The sequence below is a fragment of the Martes martes genome, assembly GCF_963455335.1.
Source record: "Martes martes genome assembly, chromosome: 1".
NCBI lineage: Eukaryota > Metazoa > Chordata > Mammalia > Carnivora > Mustelidae > Martes > Martes martes.
In genome coordinates, this window is record NC_137888.1 from 123,209,176 (window position 1) to 123,233,611 (window position 24,436).

The 24,436-nt window shown below is 35.8% G+C and overlaps 1 protein-coding gene across 7 annotated transcripts in view; it reads left to right on the forward strand.

Annotated features, from left to right (window-relative positions):
* The window catches only part of CEP70 (centrosomal protein 70), a 100,112-nt gene that overhangs the window by 63,779 nt on the left and 11,897 nt on the right, over positions 1-24,436 (forward strand). For 3 of the 7 annotated variants that reach the window (XM_080798015.1, XM_080798017.1, XM_080798016.1), the window contains 7 exons: positions 2,436-2,541; positions 11,499-11,669; positions 16,348-16,494; positions 16,674-16,842; positions 17,756-17,870; positions 19,083-19,162; positions 21,917-22,603. In XM_080798015.1, the coding sequence (XP_080654141.1) occupies positions 2,436-2,541; positions 11,499-11,669; positions 16,348-16,494; positions 16,674-16,842; positions 17,756-17,870; positions 19,083-19,162; positions 21,917-21,978 (850 nt within the window). In that variant the 3' untranslated portion in view covers positions 21,979-22,603. Of the gene's footprint in view, positions 1-2,435; positions 2,542-11,498; positions 11,670-16,347; positions 16,495-16,673; positions 16,843-17,755; positions 17,871-19,082; positions 19,163-21,916; positions 22,604-24,436 lie in introns of those variants that run through there. The other 4 variants (XM_080798012.1, XM_080798014.1, XM_080798013.1 and 1 more) reach the window with 2 other exon arrangements.

Genomic DNA, 24,436 nt, shown 5'->3' on the forward strand with positions numbered 1-24,436 from the left:
GAATGTTCTCAATAAATACAATTATCTTCGTCATCAGGTTCCTAATATAAGTTGATTATTGTCATTATTAAATGAGGGTATGTCTTTATTCATCTAGTTAATTGAGTCACGTATCATTTCCCAGAGTGACTGTAAGTTGTACATGCAATTTTATATTTAGGTTACTATATTTATTTTTAATTATTTAATTTTAATTAATTAATTAATTAATAGCTGTTTTTATTTTAAATATTTTATATTTAGGTTACTATATGATAGCTAAATGTTGTATATCCATAGCATATTTATTAATCAGATTTGCAAACAGTTCAATGATCAGTTAACCTGAGTGAAAGGTTAACTAACACTTAAATTGAGGTATATCTGTTTACTTATATTCCCATTAGAGAGCATATTGGCTTTTCTATCTCCTGTTTGTATTCTAGATAATATGCTCCTGGCACTGCCTTCAGCCAAACTGTAAAGTATATGAATTTGGTAAAGAGATGGGAAATGAGGTGGAAAATGGATTGTGAGGGGCACCTGGGTGGCTCACTTGGTTAAGCAACTGCCTTTGGCTAAGGTCATGATCCCAGGGTCCAGGGATCAAGCCCCACATTGGGCTCCCACTGAGCCGGGAGACTGCTTCTGCCACTCCCTTTGCAGCTCCCCTTGGTTGTGCTCCCTCTCGCATGCTCTCTGTCAAATAAATAAATATTAAAAAAAAAAAAAAGGAAAACGGATTGTGAGGTCTTTATATCTACTGGATGAAGGAGATTGACTTTTTACCTAGAACTAATGCCACTTACTAATATTAATTTGTTTTTGACATACACTCATCAGAGAGCAGAGAAAAGCAATAGAGTGAAGATCAAGGGTAATAGATAATTGTAGGATAATAGTAAGAGATGAAGTAAGAAAGGAGTCAGGAGGAATATTAGGTAACAGCTACTGGCCCTGAGTTGTTCAAATGCTGACCTAAGGGGATTAGATTTAGTTTACAGAGCAGTGGGAAGCTATTGATTTTTGTTGTTGTTGTTGTTTTTTAAGATTTATTTATTTGAGAGAGAAACAGGGAGAGGGAGAGAAGCAGACTCCCCACCGGGCACCAGAGCCCATGCGGGGATTGATCTCAAGACTCTGAGATCAAGACCTGAGCCGAAACCAAGAGTCCAACGCTTAAACAACTGAGCCACTCAGGTGCCCCGCCATTGATTTGTTTTTTAGCAGGCAAAGGACATGATGGACTCTTGCTTTTTTTTTTTTTTTTTTTTTTAAGAAGGCTCTGAGGAGTGTGGAGCCCAGCTCAAGGCTTAAACTCACAGCCCCGAGATCAAGACCTGAGCTGAGATCAAGAGTTTGACACTTAACTGACTGAGCCACAAGTGCCCTGGAATATTGCTATTCTGTTTCAGAAATAGCAGGTCAAATTCATTAATGAGTCATGGAATGGATTTAATGGGTCTGGGTTCTGCAGGAAACTGATAGGCATATTCAAATTTAATGTGGTTAACTTGAAGTAGGTTTTAATAAAAGACTACTTTTTCCCAAAGGCATGATGGGTGGGAGGAGAATGTTTAGTACAGCCTGACTTAAGAGATATTTGGTGAAGGGAAAGGGTTTGCTACTAGATAAATACACTCGTACATAGGTTTCTAGGCAAAGAAACTCCCTCAGATTTCTGGTAGCCACCTGGAACAGTGGTCTCTTGGGTTTCCATGCCCTCTTGACTAGCCCAGGCATCACTGTTGTTTGATCTTTGGTACAAATGGAGTATGAAGAAGGAAGGACCATACTGCCCAGTTCTTGCTGCTACAGTGAACAAAAAAATTGCCCTGACCATTGCCCCTTTCTCCCTTTACCCATAACCTCCAATCTCAGTACCTTGGAAGTTTCTTTCATCTTTTGCTGTAGTTCTTTCCTATTCTACTTCTTGCAAGTGTTGGGGAGTGGTTAGAACTTACTTCTTCGCTTTGATCCCTTTTGTTTTCAGTGATTTCTTCTAATTTGTGGTCTATTGAGAGGATATTCTTGTTTTCCAGTGACCATATGACTTACAGAATTAAATTTAAAAAAATTTGTGTGTGTATATATACATAAATATATATGTAAAATGACACAAAACTTTTGGAGGGCTAGGGGTGCCTGGGTGACTCAGTGAGTTGAGCATCTGACTCTTGATTTTGGCTTGGGTCATGATCTTGGGGTCATGAGATCAAGTTCTGTGTCAACTCTGCCTTAATTGGGGGAAGTCTGCTTGAGATTTTCTCCACCCCCTCTCCTGCCCATTCCCTCACCCCACCCCCTGCTCATGTGCACTCTGTCTCTCAAATAAATCTTTAAAAAATTAATTTAAAGATGTTGGAGGGTAGCTGAATCATTGACTCATTTGTTGTCTTAATCCAGTGTCTAGGAAAGTATTTTATATTGTCTTGATTTATTTTTTTCCCCTTTAGATTACAGGATCTTCTCAGTCAAAAAAAGGCAGAGGAGCCAGAGAAACCGGATGAACCCAGCAAAGATAACCAGCAGCAGGCCCTAATTGACCAGAGATACTTTCAGGTATTGAACAACTGGCAGAGACTGGTTTTTTGTAGTGAACTTTAGTTAGTTTCTTTCTGTCTTTCTTTTAACTTTTTATTTAAATTCCAGTTAGTTAACATACAGTATATATACATATATATACATATATATACATATACATATACAGTATATATGTATGTATGTTATACTAATACAGTATAGTATTAGTTTTGGGTGTACACTATAGTGATTCAACACTTCCATGTACACTATAGTGATTCAACACTTCCATGCAATCAACACCTGGTGCCCATCACAATAAGTGCACTCCTTAATCCCCATCACCTATTTCACCCATTCCCCCCCACCTCCCTTCTGGTAACCATCAATTTTTTCTTTGTAGTTTTTTTCCCCTCTTTTTTTTTTCTTTATTATTTTTTTTAAAAGATTTTGTTTATTGATTTGACAGAGATCACAAGTAGACAGAGGCGGGCAGAGAGAGAGAGGGAAAGCAGGTTCCCCACTGAGCACAGAGCCCGATGCGGGGCTCGATCCCAGGACCCTGGGATCATGACCTGAGCTAAAGGCAGAGGCTTTAACCCACTGAGCCACCCAGGTGCCCCTGTTTTCCTTTTCTTTAACTAAAAAAAAATTTTTTTTACATTTTTAAGTAATCTTTACTTGCTTCCCTGACATCCACAGTCACATGCTCCACTGACTGAACCAGCCAGGTGCCCCTGTTTTGTTTCTTAAATTTCACATATGAGTGAAATCATGTGGTGTTTGTCTTTCTCTGACTTAGTTCACTTAGCATAATACTTTCTAGCTCCATTTGTATCATTGCAAATGATAAAATTTTGTTCTTTTTTATGGTTGAGTAATATTCCTGTGTTTGTGTGTGTGTGTACGTACATGTATATGTGTATATACATACATATATGTACCTACATACCACATCTTTATCCATTAATAGGCTGTTTCTGTGATTTGGCTATTGTAAATAATGCTGCTATAAACATCAAGATGCATGTATCCCTGTGAATTAGTATTTTTGTATTCTTTGGGTAAATACCTAGTAGCGCAATCGTTGGATCATAGGGTACTTCTATTTTTAACTTCTTGGGCAATCTACATACTGTCTTCCAGAGTGGCTGTACCAGGTTGCATTCCTACCAACAGTGCATGGGAGTTTCTTTTTCTCCACATCCTTGCCTACATCTTTTGTTTCTTGTGTGGTTGCTTTTAGCCATTCTGACAGGTGTGAGGTGATATCTCCTTGTAGTTTTGACTTGCATTTCCCTGATGGTAAATGACGTTGAGCATCTTTTCATGTGTATGTTAGCTATCTGTATGTCTTCTTTGGAAAAATGTCTGTTCATGTCTTCTGCACCCCCCCCCCATTTTTTTAAAGAAAGGCAGACTGACACATGCAGGGCCACATCTGGATGTGGTCTAGAGCCTTGAAAGCTTTACTACCTATTATATTTGCCTACAAATGGACTTTGAGAGCTTGTTTGGAGGTTCTAGTAGGGGAACACAGCTACTTGTGTACCCTTGGCTGAAGAATAGTCCTCCTCTATTGGGGCAGGTTGCCCTCTTTGACTGAACCTGCAGCTTCGGGAGGGATGCACAAGGAGTGGTGTGGTGAGGGAGGAAGGGGACACTTGCCTAGCCAGCCAGATCAGCTGAATCAACCCCAGTAATCAGTGGGATGACAGATGTTACAGCCAAATTGCCCCCACATCCTGCCCACTTTTTAATTAGGTTGTTTTTTGGGTGTTGAGTTGTATAAGGTCTTTATTTATTTTGGATATGTCCCTTTATCAGATACGTCATTTGCAAATATCTTCTCCCATTCTCTAGATTGCCTTTTAGTTTTGTTGATTGTTTCCTTCACTGTGCAGAAGCTTTTTATTTTGATGTAGTCCCAATAGTTTATTTTTGCTTTTGTTTCTCTTACCTCAGGAGACGTATCTAGGAAGAAGTTGCTACAGCTAATGTCAGAGAAGTTATTGCCTATATTCTTTTCTAGGATTTTTATGGTTTCAGGTCTCACATTTAGGTCTTTAATCCATTTTGAATTTACGTTTGTGTATTGTGTAACAGTATTTGTTCTAACAATCCATTAGTATGGAATGTCTTTCTATTTCTTGGTGTCATCTTCAGTTTCTTTCATTAGTATTTTATAGTTCTCAGAGTATGGGTCTTAAACCTCTTTGGATAGGTTCATTCCTAGGTATCTTAATTGTTTTGGTGCAGTTTTAAATGGAATTATCCCTCCCTCGCTCCATCCTTTCCTTCCTTCCCTCCCTCCTTTTTTTTTTTTTTTAAAGTTTTTATTTATTTGAGAGAGAGAGCATGAGCAGGGAGGAAGGGCAGAGGGAGAAGCAGACACCCCACTGATCAGGGAGTCCTATGTGGGGCTCAATTCCAGGACCCTGAGATCATGACCTGAGCTGAAGACAGCCACTTAACCAATTGAGCCACCCAAGGTGCCCCTGCAAATGGGACTGTTTTCTTAATTTCTCCTTTGGGGCTGCTTCGTTGTTAGTATACAGAAATGTAATAGATTTCTGCACGTTGATTTTGTATCCTGAGACTCTACTGAATTCATTTATTAGTTCCAAGAGTTTTTTGGAGGATTCTCCCAGGTTTTCTATGTATAGTATCATGCCATCTGTAAATAGTGAAAATTTCACTTCTTTCTTGCTGATTTGAATGCCTTTTATTTCTTTTGTTATCTGACTGCTATGGCTAGGACTTCCAGTACTATGTTAAATAAAAGTGGTAGGAGTGAACATCTCTCTCTTGTTCGTTCCTATAGAGGAAAAGCTCTCAGTTTTTCCCCATTTAGGTATTAGCTGTGGGATATTCATATATGGCCTTTACTGTGTTGCGATATTTTCCCTCTAAACCTACTTTGTTGAGGCTTTTTATCATGAATGGATGTACTTTGTCAAATGCTTTTTCTGCCTCTGTTGAAATGATCATATGGTTCTTATCCTTTCTTCTTATTAATGGGATGTATCATGTTGATTGATTTGCAAATAATGAACCACCCTTGCAACCCAGGAATAAATCCCACTTGATTGTGGTGAATGGTTTTTAAATTGTATCGTTGGATTCTGTATGCTAGTATTTTTTTGAGAATTTTTGCATCTATGTTCGTCAGAGATATTGGTCTGTTCTCTTTTTTCGTGTGGTGTCTTTATCTGGTTTTGCTATCAGGGTAATGCTGGCCTCATAGAATGAATTTGGAAGTTTCTCGTCCTTTTCTATTTTTTGGAAAAGTTTGAGAAAAACATGTATTAACTCTTCCTTGAATGTTTGGTAGGATTCACCTATGAAGCCATCTGGTCCTAGACTTTGGGTTTTGGGGAGTTTTTGATTACTAATTCATTTTATTTGCTGGCTATCAATCTGTTCAAGTTTTCTATTTCTTCTTGTTTCAGTTTTGGTAATGTTTCTGGGAATCCATTTCTTCTAGGTTGTCTAATTTATTGGCTTATGGTTTTTCATAATATTCTCTTATAATTGTGTTTCTGTGGTGTTGGTTGTTACTTTTCTCTCATTTGTGATTTTATTTATTTGGGTCCTTTCTCTTTTCTTTTTGATAAGCTTGACTAGAGGTTTACCAATTTTGTTGATGTTTTCAAAGAACCAGCTCCTGGTTTCATTATCTGTGCTAGTTTCATTGATCTGTGCTAGTTTCATTGATCTGTGCTATTGTTTATTTAGTTTCTATATCATTTATTTCTGCTCTAATCTTTATTATTTCCTTCCTTTTCCAGGCTTCAGGGTTCATTTGTTCTTTTTCTAGCTCCTTTACATGTAAAGTGTTGAGATTTTTCTTGCTTATTGCTATATATTTCCATCTTAGATTGCTTTTGCTCCAAAGATTTTGGACCATTGGGTTTTCATTTTCATTTGTTTCCATGTATTTTTAAAAATCTCTTCTTTTATTTCCTGGTTTAGTAGTATGTTTAGTAGTATGTTTAACTCATTCATTGTTTAGTAGTATGTTTAACCTCTGTGTATTTGTGCTCTTCCCCGATTTTTCCTTGTGGTTGACTTCTAGTTTCATTAATTTGTAGTCAGAAAAGGTGCATGGTATGATTTTAGTCTTTTTGTATTTGTTAAGGCCTGTTTTGTGACCTAATATGTGATTTATTCTGGAGAGTGTTCATGTGCACTTGAAAAGAATGTGTATTCTGCTGTTTTAGGATGGAATGTTTTGTATATATCTGTTAAGTCCATCTGGTCCAGTGTATTATTCAAAGCCTTTGTTTTCTTGTTTATTTTCTGTTTAGATTATCTGTCCATTGATGTAAGTAGAGTGTTAAAATTTCCTTCTATTGTTGTATTTGAAGCTTGGTTTCCAACTCAGTTTAATAAATTGTCAGGTGGTAAGGAATATTTGTATTTGTGTGTGCTTATCCTGTCTTGCCATGGCATATCTTCTTGACTAAAAACATTGTAGGTAGCTTGACTTAGAATTTATCTTACTCCTTGAAAGACTTTGGCCTAACTCAAAGCAGGATAGTAAAAAGCTGATAAATTTTTAAGATTTTTAAGATTTTTAAGATTTTGGGGCACCCGGGTGGCTCAGTTAGTTAAGTGTCTGCCTTTGGCCCAGATCATGGTCCCAGAGTCCTGGGTCAGGGTCCCTGCTCAGTGGGTAGTCTTTTTCTCCCCTGCTTGTGCTCTCTGTCTCTCTCTCGTGCTCTCTCTCTCTCTCAAATAAATTTTTAAAAGATTTTTAAGATTTTATATTCCTTTTTCCTAATCTCCTCCCTTAAGCCATTTACCTTTTTATTATTTGTGTTGTTGCTGTTGGTGGTATTATTATTATTATTATTATTATTATTATTATTATTATTATTGCTGTTGTTATTATAAATGTAAATCTATTTTCTTAAGGCCCTTACATGGTTTGTTTTTATTTTTTTTACGTTTTAAAGTAAAGATTTTATTTATTTGACAGACAAAGATCACAAGTAGGCGGAGAGGCAGGCAGAGAGAGAAGAAGGGAAGCAGGCTCCCTGCTGAGCAGAGAGCCCAATTCGGGGCTTGATCCCAGGACACTGGGATCATGACCTGAGCTGAAGGCAGAGGCTTTAACCCACTGAGCCACCCAGGTGCTCCATGGTTTGTTTTTATTTAGATATTTAGTCCATCTGAACTTTAATTTTCTAGGCATGTTGTAGAGATCTAACCTTACTGGTTTTATAGACCATTTATTGGATAGATGAGTGATTAAGCCTGGCTATTTACTGACTGAACTAGACCTATGCTCATATTTTATTGGACCCACACGGGGCTTTTTATACTTTGAATTAATTACCAATATTTTTAAAATTAAGATTTTGGGGGGCACCTGGGTGGCTCAGTGGGTTAAGCCTCTGCTTTCGACTCAGGTCATGATCCCAGGGTCCTGGGATGGAGCCCCACATCGGGCTCTCTGCTCCATGGGGAGCCTGCTTCCTCCTCTTTCTCTCTGCCTGCCTCTCTGCCTACTTGTGATCTCTGTCAAATTAAAAAAAAAATCTTGAAAAAAATAAAAATTAAGATTTTTATTAAGTTCTTAATTCTAAGCTTATTTCTAAGCTTCTCTTAAAAAGCCACAGAATCCTGCATAGTCATTATCAGGGCAGAATTATGCCTCTCCCCTGTCACATAGAGGCCTGTATTCTTCAGTTAGCTAAAGCCCCTGGCCATCATCCTTGCTTCACTCAGTAATGGTTTTATCTTGCTTCTAGAGGAATTTGAGTTTACAGTTTCTCATAGACCATTCTTTCTCTACTTTATTGAAATGAAACTTCTATCATCAGCCTCTCTGCTCCGTGGAGAGCCTGCTTTCTCCTCTCTCTCTCCCTGCCTCTCTGCCTACTTGTGATCTCTGTCTGTCAAATAAATAAATAAAATCTTTAAAAAAAAAAAAGAAATGAAACTTCTATCATTTCTACTCATATACATATGTTTGTGTCTAGACTCTCTGGTCTGTTCCATTTTTTATACTATTTCCATATTCTTTTAACTTTGTCATTTTGTAGTAGGTTTTGATACCCTTTAGGGTAAGAATCTTGTCATTGTTCTTGTAAATATTTTTCCTTTGCTATTTATTCTTCTGGATGAATAATTTGTCTAAATCAAAAACAGATCCTATTGAGATGAACTATAATTGGATTGATTTTTTAGATTAATATTTGGAAAGGTGACACCTTTGTAGTTTTGAATCATCTCACTCAGAAATATGTCCCTAATTTTATGTGGGCCTTTCTTTATAGCCTTAGTAAAGTTTTATGTATTTTTAAGTTTAGCTCTTGAATATTTTTGTTAGGTTTATTTCCTAGGTATTTTATAATTTTTATTTCTATTGAGAATAGCATCATTTTTTCCATTATATTTTCTAACTAATTGTTGCTGGTTCTTCATGTATATCTGAGTTGATTTTATTTCCAGGCACTTTCTGTAAACTGATTTTTTTGTTTTGTTTTGATAACTCTCTTGTACCTAGCATATAACGGAATTTCTTTTATTTCATCTTGTTTCTTAGATTAAATTTGAGAGGCTTTGACCTTTAACAAGGCAATTAAACCATCATGGATATTGAGACCAACTCATATATCTGCTTTTATTCCTGACATTTTTCTGTTTTCTATATATGGTTTTTGGTTCTGTTCTTTACTTGGCATTTGCTAGGTTGAGATTTGTCTTTTTTTCTCTTCAAGTACTTAGGACATTTGTCATCTTAATTCTTTTCTACTTGTCTAATGATTACTCTTAAGATATGTTTTTATCCATAGCAAGAGTTTATCAGTATCTACAAACTGTTTCTGAATAGATAAGACCTATTTTTTGGTTGTTTTTTTAATTCCCATCTATCTTGTAATTGTCATTTTACTGTTTCCTCACTGTTAATATATATTTTGCTGCTAGTCATCTGATTGTGGTCAAGTCATAAGAATATGCTCTGCTGTCATTAATAATTCTGTGGAGGAGGGGCACCTGGGTGGCTCAGTGGGTTAAAGCCTCTGCCTTCGGCTCAGGTCATGATCCCAGGGTTCTAGGATTGAGCCCTGCATCAGGCTCTCTGCTCAGTAGGGAGCCTGCTTCCTCCTCTCTCTCTGCCTGCCTCTCTACCTCCTTGTGATCTCTCTCTGTGTCAAATGAATAAATAAAATCTTTAAAAATAATAATAATTCTGTGGAGGAGAATTGATTTTTCCATTAAAATATGTTTAAGTACAAAAGAAGAAAATATTGAAATAGTCTTTTGAACTCAAAACAAGCTCCTCAGTAAACATCTGATATCTTAGTACCAGGAAACCTGTGAGTTATAGCTTGAAGTATGAGTAAGGACAAAGATTTGAGATCAATATAGTGTCTTGTTTTTATACTTAAATAGCTGTTTATTAAATGGTCTGGGCTTGATGGTGGTAAATAAGGAAATTACTCTTCTTTGTTTATACTTGCTGTTTTGGATCTTTGTTTCCTCTCCTTGGTAGAACTCATAGCTTTTGGGAGAGGGGTTATAGTCACATATTAAACATATTAAGATACTGTTAAAGTTTTTTTTTTTTTTTTTAAGATTTATTTATTTGAGAGAGAAAGCAAGAGAGCACAAGCAGGGGGAGCGGCAGAGGGAGAGGGAACAGTAGGCTCCCCGTTGAGCTGGGAGCCCCATGCAGGGCTCGATCCTAGAACCCTGGGATCGTGACCTGAGCCAAAGGCAGATGCTTAATTGACTGAGCCACCCAGGAGCCCCTAATTACTGTTAAATTTCTTATGTATAATAATGGTTTTAGGATTTTGTAGGAGAATATGCTTACTTTTAAGAAGTGCATACTTAAGTATTTGAAGATAAAGCTTTATGTCTTTTCTTTAGAAGGTTGAGCTAAGTGAGCAAATACGGGAAAATGTTAACAATTGTTAAATCTAGGTAGAGATTATGTGGGTATTATGATGGTTCATTTTATGTATCATCTTGACTGGGCCACAGGGTGCCCAGGTACTTGGTCAAACATTATTCTGAATATGTCTGTGAGGGTATTTATGGATGAGATTAACATTTGATTTGGCAGACTGGGTAAAGCAGATTGCCTTCCCTAATGTGAACGATTCTCATTCAGTCATTTGAAGACCTGACTAAAACAGGATGAGTAAGAGGGAGCTCCACTTGCCTGACTTCCTTTGAACTGGGACATCATTTTTTTTTTCTGCCTTCATACTTGAGCTGAAGCACTGACTCTTCCTGGGTCGCAAGCCTGTGGACATTCAGGCTAAAACTGCTCCATTGGCTCGCTTAGGTCTCCAGCTTGCCTGTTGCAGACATTGGGACTTACCTGCTTCCGTAATTGTGTGAGCTAATTCCTTATAATAAATCTTTTTAGATATATTTATATACATACACACTGCTCCTGTTTCTCTGAGAGTGGTTGTAGAGGAACAGCATTTTATGGATTAGTTCTCTGAATTGGGTCTGGGGTTTCCAGAATTGGCATGATGTTTCCAGGATTTCTGTATATAATGTGTTGGACTTTGTTTTTCATTGTCCTTGAACTTTAACTGAGGTTATGAAACAACAGGAAATGCCCCCTTTCACCGTCTGATTTAGCTTAAATATGAGGAGATAGAATTAGAGAAATGTGAGACTCTAACTAAGGATGTACTGATGATTATTTTTCCCTGTGTGGGTTATAATAGGTCATGCATAATCTACTTTAAAGTCGAAATCATTTGAAAATGCATTTTAGCTTTTCTTTGAAGTCTCTGGTTCTCATTAGAACTTATATGTTTAATTTTGTTGATAAAGCTGCTATATTTCCAAAACATTACAAGTATCAGTCTTATTAAAGAACCTCTTAATGCCTAAAGTTAATTCTGAAAATGATGATACATTGATATATAAAGCACTCCCTTAACCTAAATCACTTTGATAAGACTGTGATAAACATTTCAACCTAAAACCATGGTCTTTTTTTTTTTTTTTTTTAGGTTCTGAATAGCATCAATTCAATTGTTCACAATCCAAGAGCTCCAGTAATAATTTATAAACAGAGCAAAGGAGGAATCCAACATTTTAATAAAGATCTTGTTCAGGATTGTGGATTTGAGCATCTTATTCCTATAATAGAAATGTGGGCAGATCAACTGACTTCCCTAAAGGTAAGGGGTTGAATATTTTTTACATGCTTTGAAAATCTATTGGAGTCTCTGGGCTTTATTAATAGAACTAGGCTCCATTTTTTTGTTTGTTTTAGCTGTAAAGCTTAGCTTATTTAAAACTTAAAACTTGTTACTTACCATATCAGTTTTAAGTATGACCTATTTGATATTGTCATTACTATAAGCTTTACCTTCTATAAAGTTCTACCAAAGACTTTTAGGCCTGTTGCCATGTTGAAAATCTGTAGTGGTTCTGTTTCGCACTTCCGGGTCCTTCCCTGTTCTACCTTCATCTTCCTCTTTTTGGTATCTCCATGCTACAGATTTTCCTGGCCCTTATTCCTCTTGAGATGTGATGTTTTATCCTTCATTCCATTTTAATTGGGGATTTTTTTTTCCTCTTCATATTTGAAATCATTTTCCTTCTCTCAAAACTGTCCACATCTGTCTATTCTGTAGAGAAGTGAATAGTTCAGTAGCAGCCATACTACTTTTACTTATTCTCTCTATCCATGGAAGATAAAAATTTCTTTACTTTCTAGAGTTATTGTGCATTTCTTATCATGCATCTACAGGTTTTTCAGTTTTTATTGAGTAGTACACTGAAAGGTGAATTGCTGAAGTCATTAATATTTAGTTTCTGTTCCCTTTAATCTTTCTTTCTTTCTTTCTAGAGAAAGAGGGGAGGGGCAAGGGGGAGAGGGAGAGAAAGAATCCTAAGCAGGCTCCATGGAGGCACAGAGCCTGACACAGGGCTCAATCTCATGACCCTGGAATCATGACCTAAGCTGAAATCAAGAGTCAGATACTTAACTGACTGAGCCACTCAGGCACCCCTGATCTTTAGATTTTTTTCAGTAACTAATATATATATCACTACCTCTGTTCATGAAGATGTGATTCAGTAACAGTATTTGTCAACAGAAGCCTAATTGCATGAAGTATAAATGATACAGAAGATATCTGTAAGAATATATAAGGTTTATGAATTGTACCTTTTTTAATTCTCTCATATGTCCCAAGAACCTCCTAATAGATAATGAGTGCTCAATATTTGTTAAAAGAATGAAGCAAAATAACAAATTCCAAGACAGCAAAATGAAGATGATGATATTGAATTTGAAAAAAATAATAAAAACATACCTGTAATTGATGAAAGAATCTTCTCATTCGCCTGATTTCTTCTTCCCTTTTTATATAGGGATCAGATAGAGCTATAAAATAAAAACCATTTTAATTGAGTGATAGTGTTAGATTAATATACCTATCGTATAGACCAGAGTCTCTTCAGTTTATATCTTAGCAGAAGGTAAATAATTAGTAGTTAATTATGTAAACCATGGTTAATTATGTAAATCCAGTCGCCGCTTGCCAGGAGGTTCTCCCAGTAGGAGGAAATGGGGCTAACCCCACTTTAAAAAGATTTATTTATTTATTTTAGAAAGCACAAGTGAGCAAATTGGGGGAGGAGCAGAGGAAAAGAATCCTGGAGCAGACTCCCTGCTGAGCAGGGAGCCCAGTGTGGGGCTTGATCCCATGACCCATTAAATCGTGACCTGAGCCAAAACTGAGAGTCACGCACGTGAATGACTGAGCCACCCAGGTGCCCCATCGTGCTAATCCCACTTCAGTTCCTCTCAAGGAAGATGGGCTAGAACATGCTCAGCCTTCCCAAGAGAAGGCTAGAAAGACTAGAAGAGAAAGGAGACAAAAGAAAGAATCAAATGAATAGATAGTTACTGATGATTTACTATGTTCAAGGCATTGGGGAGGTAATCAGAAAAGATGAACATGGGGTGCCTGGGTGGCTTAGTCAGTTAAGCATCCAGCTCCTGGTTTGGCTCAGGTCATAATCTCGTAGTTGTGGGATCAACTTCCTCATTGGGCTCTGCACTCAGCATGGAGTCTGCTTCACATTCTCTCTCCCTCCCCCTCTGGCTCTACCCCTGCTCATACTCTCTCTGTCAAATAAATGAAGTCTTTTTAAAAATGAACACAAGATTCAGACTAATTGGAGAGACAAAACTTAATAAAAAATACGAGATAAAATTTAATCATTCAAGATCTCATTAGAAGAAATGAATGCTATAAAAACAGCCCATGAAAGGGGGCACCTAGGTGGCCCAGTCTGTTAAGCGTCTACCTTTGGCTCAGGTCATGATCCCAGGGTCCTGGGATTGAGCCCTGCATCTCGCTCCTTGCTCAGCGGAGAGCCTGCTTCTCCCTCTCCTTTGCCCCTACCCCTGCTTGTGCTCTCTCACTCTCAAATAAATAAATAAACTCTTAAAAACAAAAACAAAAACAAACCAGCCTGTGATGAAGTGCCAAGTGAATGAGGTAGATGACTTGTGCTCCACGTTCTGGAGGAGGAAAAATCCCCAAGAAAAGCTTTACTAGTGGTGGTAAGTTCTTGCTACTGTATAGTACCAAGACACTAGAAGATGACAAAGAGAGTAAACTCTGTAATTAGAATATTCTGAGGACCCCTGAGAGGAATTTAGTGGCTCTGTCACTGAAGTAACTCATCAATTTTAGGCAGTGATTCAGATATTTATTACTGCACAATCAGGATCCAAATTGAGAAACTATGTAAGTTCTTTGTGGCCTCATATGGAAGGTTTTCTATATTGTAGTAGCCTTTAAGGTTGGGACAACCATCTTCCTAGATTAGTTTTTTTTCTCAGGTTAGATTTGGCTTAAAAGAGAAGGATGGAAAGGCAGAAAGAGCTGTCTGCTTTCTTCCTTCTGTCTTCCCAGGAAAGTTGAGCTAGATATTGCTTTCCCAACCCAGTATGCTGTTGTACCTTGTGGCTTTCCCATTTCCCAGTGCTCCAGAGGCCTACTGTATAAAGACAGGACATTGGTTGTACATCTACATCCCCACAGCTGAGCAATGTGGAGAACATAGGAGACCCTTTTTTAGATTTTTCAGGGCTTGATGGACTATGCTACAACCATCCTGTCACTGCCAAGTAGACCAGAACAGTTCTTTATCTTAACTATCTAATACTTTATTCCCAAGCAAAATTTATATTTGGTGTGCTTTTTACTGAAGACCCTTTCTTTATAATTGTTCCTTGTTGATGGTGCATTGGTCAATTAAGGTATTTATGCTGCAACTTCCTGACTTTTTCAAATTCTAATGGCACTTATTGTTTAAAACATTCATGTGATACTGATGTATTGCCTAGAATTGCTGAAATAGTAATTGCCTTCTTAACAAATGATAGGTAACAGATATCAGTATGTAAGGTCTGGGCATTCACTGGAGAATGATAAATAAGTTGAGGACTAAAATAAGGAGTTGGAAAAAGAATTTCCTGTACTTCTTTCTGTATTTTAGGATTGTACTAATACAGTAACCACTAGCCACATTTAGCTTTTGATCACCTAAAATACACTAGTCTCAATTGAGATGTACTATAAGTTTAAAATACCTACCAGATTTAAAAGACTTAGTATAGAAAAAAATAAAATATTGATTATGTATTAAAATGATAATATTTGTATATAGTGGATTAAACCAAATATATTATTAAAGTTAATGCTACCTATTTCTTTTTGCTTTAAGTGTGGGTACTCAACAATTTAAAATTACCATGACTATAGTGGTACTTTAATAAGCAATGTAATGGGACAGATGGTAGCTATACTTGTGATAAACATAGCATAATATATAAACTTGTCAAATCACTAAGTCATATATCTGAAACTAATGTAACATTGTGTGTCAACTATAGTGTTAAAAACATAAGTAAATAGAATTACTCTGACTTACATTTCTTTTGGACAGCAGTGTTCTAAAGGGCCAAGCACTGTGCCATGCACATAGCAGATGCTCAGTAAATGTTTATCAGTTGACCAGTTTTAAACTTCCAGTAGCTTTGTCCTTTGTTCACAGCTTAAAATAAATTAGGAGAACCTGTCTAGGTCAAAAGGATTAAGTAGGCTGTCACAAAGATTAAGTAAAATTAATTTAATTTAGAATCTTTTTAACTAATTATTTTTTCAAATTAAAACCTGCCTAGAAATAAATGCCAGTACAAAAGGAAAGCCAGTACAAAAGGCCACTTACTGTATAATTCCACCTTATGTGAAATGCCTAAAATAGGCAAATCCATAGAAACAGAAAGTATGTTAGTAGTGACCCAGGTGCTGGGGATAAGAAAGAATGGGGAATGGCAGTAAATGTATATGGGATTTCGTTTTGTGGTGATGAAAATGTTCTGAAATTAGATAATAGTGATGGTTGTACATCTCTCTGTAAACTGAATAAAGTTACTGAATTGTACACTTATAGAGAATGAATTTTATGTGAATTATATCTCAATAAATCTGTTATAGAATTATTCAAGGCCAAAATATAAAGGATAAGCTTATTTTTTATCCATCAGCAGTCCAAAAATAATTACTTAAATAACATAAACTACTAATAAATAATATCATTACTTTAAATATCCAGATTTGAGATAATCAATATATCATGTCTTTTTGAAGCCCTTTATTTACCTGGAGAAAACAAATATAGTAGACTCTTTCTAAACTGACAATGGTATTAAAAAAAATACTGATGATGGTTTATATATATTAAACCTGCCTGAATAATTATATTTTATTAGCATTGTTACAGAAACTTTTTTAAGGTCAATAATACCATGTTGTTTCTTTTGTTATAAAGGATTTGTATAAGTCCTTGAAAATACTATCTGCAGAACTGGTGCCTTGGCATAATTTAAAAAAGCAGGATGAAAATGAAGGTATCAGAATTGAAGATCTGTTGTTTATAGTAGATACCATGTTAGAAGAAGTTGAAAATAAGGAAAAGGTAATGCTTAATACTTATGTAAATGTTCACTAAAATTTGATGTAATTTTATCTTAAAAACTGATAGTGAAACAGATATTGATTTTATTCTACTAAGATTCTTTTTCTCTTTTTAAAGTTTTTATTAAAGTCTTGGGATTATTTTAACATGTGAACAGTTTCTCCCTCTCTTTTGGACAGGACAGCAATGTGCCAAACTTAAAAACTTTGCAAGCTATTGTTTCTCACTTCCAGAAGCTATTTGATGTGCCTTCTTTAAATGGAGTCTATCCTCGAATGAATGAAGTTTATACTAGGCTCGGAGAAATGAACAATGCTGTGAGAAACCTCCAAGAACTCTTAGAATTAGGTGATGACTTTTGTCCTTTCTGGCCCCTGTTTAAGAATTATTCCTAGAGGCACCTGGGTGGCTCAGTGGGTTAAAGCCTCTGCCTTTGGCTTGGGTCATGATCCCAGCATCCTGCCTCTGCCTACTTGTGATCTCTGTCTGTCAAATAAATAAATAAATAAATAAAATCTTAAAAAAAAAAAAAAAGGAAAAATAATTATTCCTAATAAATCAACAAAAAGCAGGTTAAAAAATTGAAAAGTAAAAAAACTGAGGATAACTAAAGCATTAAATATTTGATTTAATGATGATGAAATTCTCTTTTAAAATATCCTTTTAAGGGCGCCTGGGTGGCTCAGTGGGTTAAGCTTCTGCCTTCGGCTCAGGTCATGATCTCAGGGTCCTGGGATCGAGCCCCGCATCGGGCTCTCTGCTCATTGGGGAACCTGCTTCCCCCTCTCTCTCTGCCTGCCTCTCTGCCTACTTGTAATCTCTGTCAAATAAATAAAATCTTAAAAAAAAAATATCCTTTTAGGGACACCTGGGTGGTTCAGTCATTAAGCATCTGCCCTTGACTCAGGTCATGATCCCAGCATCTTCCCTGTTTGGTGGGAAGCTTGCTTCTCCCTCTCCCACTCCCCCTGTTTGTATTCCCTCTCTTGCTGTGTCTCTGTCTCTCTGTCAAATAAATAAATAAAAAAAATTTTTTTTTAAGATTTTATTTATTTACTTGACAGAGATCACAAGTAGGCAGAGAGAGAGAGGAGGAAGCAGGCTCCCCGCGGAGCAGAGAGCCCAATGTGGGGCTCAATCCCAAGACCCTGGGGTCATGACCTGAGCTGAAGGCAGAGGCTTTAACCCACTGAGCCACCCAGGCGTCCCAATAAATAAAATCTTTTAAAAAATGAAATGTCCTTTTCTTTCTCTCTTTCAGATAGTTCATCCTCATTGTGTGTGTTGGTGAACACAGTTGGAAAATTGTGTAAGCTGATTAATGAGGATGTGAATCAACAGGTTATGCAGGTATTGGGACCTGAAGACCTCCAAAGGTATTTATTTTAAAAAGTATCTTCCACAATGCTTGGATTGGTGAAATTAAAGACTTTCAGAACTTCATAAGTTATTTACCTTTCCTGTTTGGGATAGCATCTTTTAAATAATTTGACAATCTAAAATAGTCTCACACCTTATTGATGGAGAGAATGCCAAGCATTTTCAAGATAAAAAGAGATTGTAGGGCCTGTAAGTTTATATAGGGTGGGTCAGGACTCCAGCATTATTGTTATAAGCCTGTTCCCAAGGGAAAGTATATATATGGAAAAAGTCATACCTCGTTAGCAATTTCATGTTAGTGTTCGGAATATATAAACAAGTCCTATTTTTAGTACACTACCATAGATCGCTTAGTAATTGCTAACAGTATATTCTTTGATTAGAAGATAAATGTTAAGGAGTTTTTTTTTAAAGCTAGTCATCTCTAAAGTAAAACCTGATTTTTAAAAAAATATGAAAACATAGTTATACCTAAAGCAACTCTTCCACCCCCCCCCCAATTTATATTGTAACATATATACGTATACCACCTATTCCACATATTCTGCAGGTTCTCTAGAAAGATCTGGCACTTGAGTTTTCTGATACTTGATGCTTTTAAAAGGAACATATATCTTACTATTGGTCTTTTTCCCCTTCCCACATTTACACTGATGACTGATACTTAATGTTTAATAGAATATGGGATATAAAAAACAATTTTTAGAAAATGTTAAAAAGCAAGGTCTCTTGGGGTGTGTGGGTGGCTCAGTTAAGTGTCTGCCTTCCGCTCAGGTCATGATCCCAGGGTCCTGGGATCGAGCCCCACATTGGGCTCCCCAGTCAGCAGAGAGCCTGCTTCTCCCTCTCCCTTTGCCTGCTGCTCTGTCGACTTGTGCTCTCTATCTCCCTGTCAAATAAATAAATAAAAATATATTTTTTAAAAAAAGGAAGGTCTCTTAAAAATTCTCAAGCTTTCCACATTAGGAATGTTAAATATAACTTTGGAACACATGTTTACACTGATAATAAGACTTTTTTTTTTTTTTTTTAGAAAAGTGGTATTAGGTGAACAAAGACCTTTTTAAAACGAAGGATTGCAGTAAATGATTATTAAATTTATATTGAAATTAGGAAATTTCTTTCCATTTTGAAAATGTTTTATTTCAATCAGATATAAGAACTTTAAGTTGGAAATTCAGTGTAAACTGTGCATTTTTCTTTAAAAGCATTATCAACAAACTGGAAGAACATGAGGAATTTTTCCCAGCATTTCAGGCATTTACTAATGATCTACTTGAAATCTTAGGTAAGATCTTTAAAGTTGGTAGTGGTTAAATTTCGAATCTTAAGATGTCAATGGGTTTGAAAGATGAGTGTTCCTTAGTCACTGTATTAGTGCTTTTACCTAGAGTGTTTTGGTAGAAAGTGTCTAAAAACCGCTAAAAGTTCTGGAAGTATACTGCTAACTTGTAATTAGAGTTGGTGGGGTTGGTCTATAAAAAAGAGAAGCACATAACCTTGAAAGAGCTAAGGGCTGCCTTTATTTTGAAACTGTAAAATGAGAAATGGTATTACTCTGGCTAGGCCCAGTTAACCCTGACTCTGGCATGGCCTAATGAGAAATCTTTGTAGGATTTATGATTTTGAAGGTGTTTAGTTTGTTTTTTTTCTTCCTTTTTTTTAAAGATAGAACTTACCTACTGTGTTTTTTTAAATATACAAATTAAATTTCTTAGGTGATAAGAAGTAATCTAAAGTAAACATCTATAGAAAAAAGGAAATTAATAAATCTGTAGAAGGGAAGAAGATACATTTGTATTCTTGGTCAGATTGAGGGTTTTATTATTAGTATTATCTTGTAAAGGGGAAAAAATGTAATTTTCTTAGGAATCATAGGCAAAATAGTGACCCAAGGCTCTTATTATAAGTGTGATTATATATGGCTGTAAAAGTAATTTATCTTACTATTAAGAACACTTTAAGGTTTAAAGTGATTTATTCACTGATGAATTTTTTTTCTATATAATTTATTTGAAAGTTTTTTTTTTTTTTTTTTTTTTTTTTAAAAGAATGCCTCCTTGACATAGGAAATTAAATTAGAAGAGGAGGGGTGCCTGACTGGCTCAGTGGGAAGAGCGTGCAGCTCTTGATCTTGGGGTCGTGAGTTCAAACCCCACATTGGGCAGAGAGCGTACATAAAAATAATAATTAAATTAGAAGAGGAAATGAGGTTTAGTAGAAGATAAGGGAATGAGTAAATTAAAATTTGGTTAGAAGACAAATAAATGAAAAGAAGCATCTGACTAGAATATCTTCCCTGGTAAACATAAAGGAAGTTTTGTGGCCAGTTTTATGTAGACTGTGGAAGCAAGGGGGACAGCGACTGAATGTGCATTAGGCATGTGCATATGTTTGAAAAGATCATAGCAAGGGGAAATGTAATTTGAAAGCTAAACTTAAAATGAGACATGAAATTGTAGAAATGTGTTGCCTCATATCCCCAAGACCCTCATTTCATAAAATAATATGATTTTACATGCTTTGGGGTAGCAGTTAAACAGGGAGGTTCTTCTCATTAGTAAACATTTTAATAGGTGCGCAGGTAACGCTTATTTTAGAGTCCTTCTACAGAAACTTCCTCTCAGATATTATGACACTCAGCATGGATCATGGGGGATCATTTACTTCAAGAAGCCATGTCTCCCTGCATATGAGCTCTGTATTTATGTCACAGTTGAAATTCTGGAATTAAAAATAACACTTAACATTGGGAAAGTTAAATCTGTCTGGCAAACATAACTATTTTTATTATTACTAGATGTCATTTTAAGCATCAACTACAGAGTGTTGTACTGAATACTAGATGTGGAGAAGGACTTTGTTGTTCTCATATAAGTGGTGTGATTAGCTGAGAATATTCTCATATTAGCCCAGATCCTTTTCAAGTTTCATTTATAAGGCAGATACCTCATTTAGTGAGAATACAGGTGCGATTTCAGAATGGGGTTCAGGGAATAACTTGATCTTATTATGATGCAAGGTGTGAATCAAATTTTCCGTTGTAGATTTGCTTATATTTTTTTCTGATATCTTGACACTTTGTAAGTGGATCTAGATAAGTATTCTGACTGAAGTCAGGAGCTTGAGTAGCGTGGGCTATACATTTAGGTTAAAGGAAAAGCAACCAAAATTCAGCTAAACATGGAAGAAGAGAGGTGGAATCTAAGGAAGCATGTTTTATATAGAGGAAAATGAGTGTAAACTGTGGCCTGTCAGAATAAGATAGAAAACAATGGTAAGAATCTAGAGAACTTGCCGCTGTCACTTGTAGGGTTGGAGCTTAGATAATGAGAGAAAAGGACCTTGTTTCTCCAGCGTCCAAAAGCTTACAGACAATATATTTAACAGGCTGAGTGTAAGAAGACAGTTTCAGAAAGAGAAATCAAATTCACAAATAATCTGGCAGAGAAGAACCTGAAGTAGTTGATCTGGTAAGCTGGACCAGCTTAAGCTCTACAAGACGTTGCATCTGAGATTTGTACTTTGCCTCACACTTTTTATTAGGTAGATGTGTTTCATCCTAAAAAGGTAGACCTATGAATGATCCTGCTAATGAGAAATTTTTCCACTAGAATTAAGGAGAGGACTACCTTCTGTGAGAAGAAATCATTAAGTGCTCAGATGGGACCCAGAAAAGAGACAGCTTTTATCCAGGATTTCACCACGTAGGCTCACCCATGTAATTACATAGATTTAAAGCGGCAATAACATCACAAACGTGGCCAGTAGGATTGCTTAATAAGAGCACACTGCTGATGAGATTAGTATCAGAGTCAGAGGATACTTGAAGGTATATGGTAGCTTTACAAACAGATGCCCTGTGAAGCATCTGTGTCTGAATCAATGACACTCTTATCACTATTAGAGAAAAGTTTCACGTGCATTAAAGTGCTAGTGTTGCCCTTGCATTTGAGATTTGCTTTGCTTAGAAATTCTCATTTCATCTGAGCCTATCACTAGATAAAGCTACTCTTTCCTTATTCTTGTTTTTCTGTTACAGAAATTGATGACTTGGATGCCATTGTACCTGCAGTAAAGAAATTAAAAATACTTTCATACTGAAAACAAATCAAATCATTTTTACTGTGTAAATTGCATTCTTAACATTCTGAGTATTTTGTAGGATCTTGCTTTGAGACATAGGTTATAAATGTATTTACTCTCAGAATTCATCCCCTTCTTAGTATTGGGTCCTTCCCATCTATATTTTTATTAACTTTGAGATTCTTATATAGAAAACATTGTAAGCTAAAGTGGTAAGCATTTCTTCAGTGCTTAAAGCTTAAGACTGTTTTAAAGTGTAGTGTATGAGTAAAACAGAAACTCAGGTTGCAGATAATAAAAAGGTTGTATTTAGGTTGAGGGTTTAATGACCTTTTTGATTCTGGGAACAAGGATTGCCAGTGGCTCTCTTGAATTCAGCCAATAAGAACCTCTTGCTTTCCTGGCAAGGAAATGGCACATTCTATTAAGAGATCCCTCATGGCACTGCCTTTTCAAAGCAGGAGGAAGAAAAGGATGAAGGAAAAAATGTTTTATCATTGTGTTAGGATAGGAAATGAATTATGAGGTAATATAAATGAGCAGATAGTAGTCTCTCATTTAAAATATCTTTTTACAATCTTGATGTAATATACTTTTTATAAGGACATGAAATCTTAAATAAAGTTTTTGTGAAGAATATCCAAATGTAAGTGTCCTCAGTGACTTATTTATATTATGCACAAATAATGAATCATATTTTCTTACAAGGCTGAGCTTTGCTGCATTTTATTTTATGTAAGAATACTTTCCTTGCTGCCTTCTGCTTCTTCTCTGTTCTCAATATTCAGTCTGATTTTTTAAGGGACCAATGTTACTACACCCCCCCTCCCTGCCATTCTTTTATAAGTAGCAGGCCTAGGCTCTTTCTAGATTTAAAATTCTTTAAATTGTTTTGTTAGGCTGCAGTTATATTTCTAAACTCTAGCCCACAATTTGTGAAAGAATCCGTGTGTTTGAGGGTTAAGTAGAAAAAGTAATTGGATACTCAATAATGTAAATACTCTGAGTTGATTAGATTACTCCAAGAAATTGCTATGAGGCAGTTGGTAAATCTAACATTATATGAAAGGAAGAAATGTAATTTAAAAATTATGTTAATTTAAATTTTGTTAGCTAGTTTAAGAGCCTCTGGTTAGCTCTTAGTTTAAAACAGGTTTTCAGACTCTTCCTCAGAGGTCTCAGAGTTTTTTTGGAGGGTCACTGGAGGAAGAACTGCAGATTCTCTCTGTCAGATCTACTTTTATCCAGTTTTAATTATTGAAAATATAAGTACTGCAGTTATTGTTTAGCTCCTTTTAAACATTTTAATTGATAAATAATTGACTAATAAGCTGTATGTATTTAAACTATACAATTTAATAAATTCTAATACACACACATATATACCTGTGAAACCATCACCACAATCAAAATGCTAAACATACCTCATCTCTCCAAAAGTTCTCTCTTTGCCCTTGGTAATCCAACCCAGCACCCTTCTGCTCCTAAGCAACAACTGATCTCCTCTCCGTCACTATAGACTCATTTGCATTTTATGGGATTTCATGTAAATGGAATCATCAATTGATTTTAAAAAGCTATTTTCTTTTTTGGTCTGGCCTCTTTCCCTCAGCATAATTATTCTGAGATTTTTGCATGTTGCATTTATTAACAGTTCATTTCTTTTTATGATTGTATAGTAGTCCATTGTATGAGTATACCACAGTTTGTCTATCCATTCACTTACTGATGGAAATTTTAGGTATTTTGAGTTTTTTACTACTACAAGTAAAACCGCCATAAAGATTCATGTTGTTCAGATCTTTGTATGGACATATACCTGATATCCAGTGTCTTGAAAACTGTTTCATATACTTTGTTCTTTGTTTTGTTTGGGTTCTGGTTGGTACAGGTAGAAGGGTAATTTTGGTTTCTTTTACTACATCCTGGTTAAAAGTGAGAGTTTGGAAATATTAAGTCTGAAAATATATAAAATTTCTTGGGTTGTCTTTTCATTATTTTTTTCTAATTTTATTGCTTCGTAGTCAGAGTTTTGTGTTTTGGGTTTTGTTTTTTTTTGTTTTTTTCATCGTCTTTGGAATGTGCTGAGACTTTCTTTGTAATTTTCTATGTGATGAAATTTATACATATTCTTCATGTTGCTTTTTAAAAAAAGCCTCATCTCTATTTGATATATACTGCTAGTAAATTGTTTAAATCTACTTCATTTCTGTCAATTTTTTTGTCTTCTTGATTTGTTAGTTTATCGGAGATACTGAAATTTCTCTGGATTTGTCAAATTTGTTTTATGTATTTCAAACCTATTTACATACAAATTCATAGTTGATAATATCTTCTCAATAACTCTTGCTACTCATGCATTTCACTTTGAATGCAGGTTTGTCCTTTTAATTAATAGCTGTTGGATATTTTCCTTTTTTATTAATTTTTTTATTGTAAAACGTAACACATGCTAAAAATGGTATAAACCATAAAT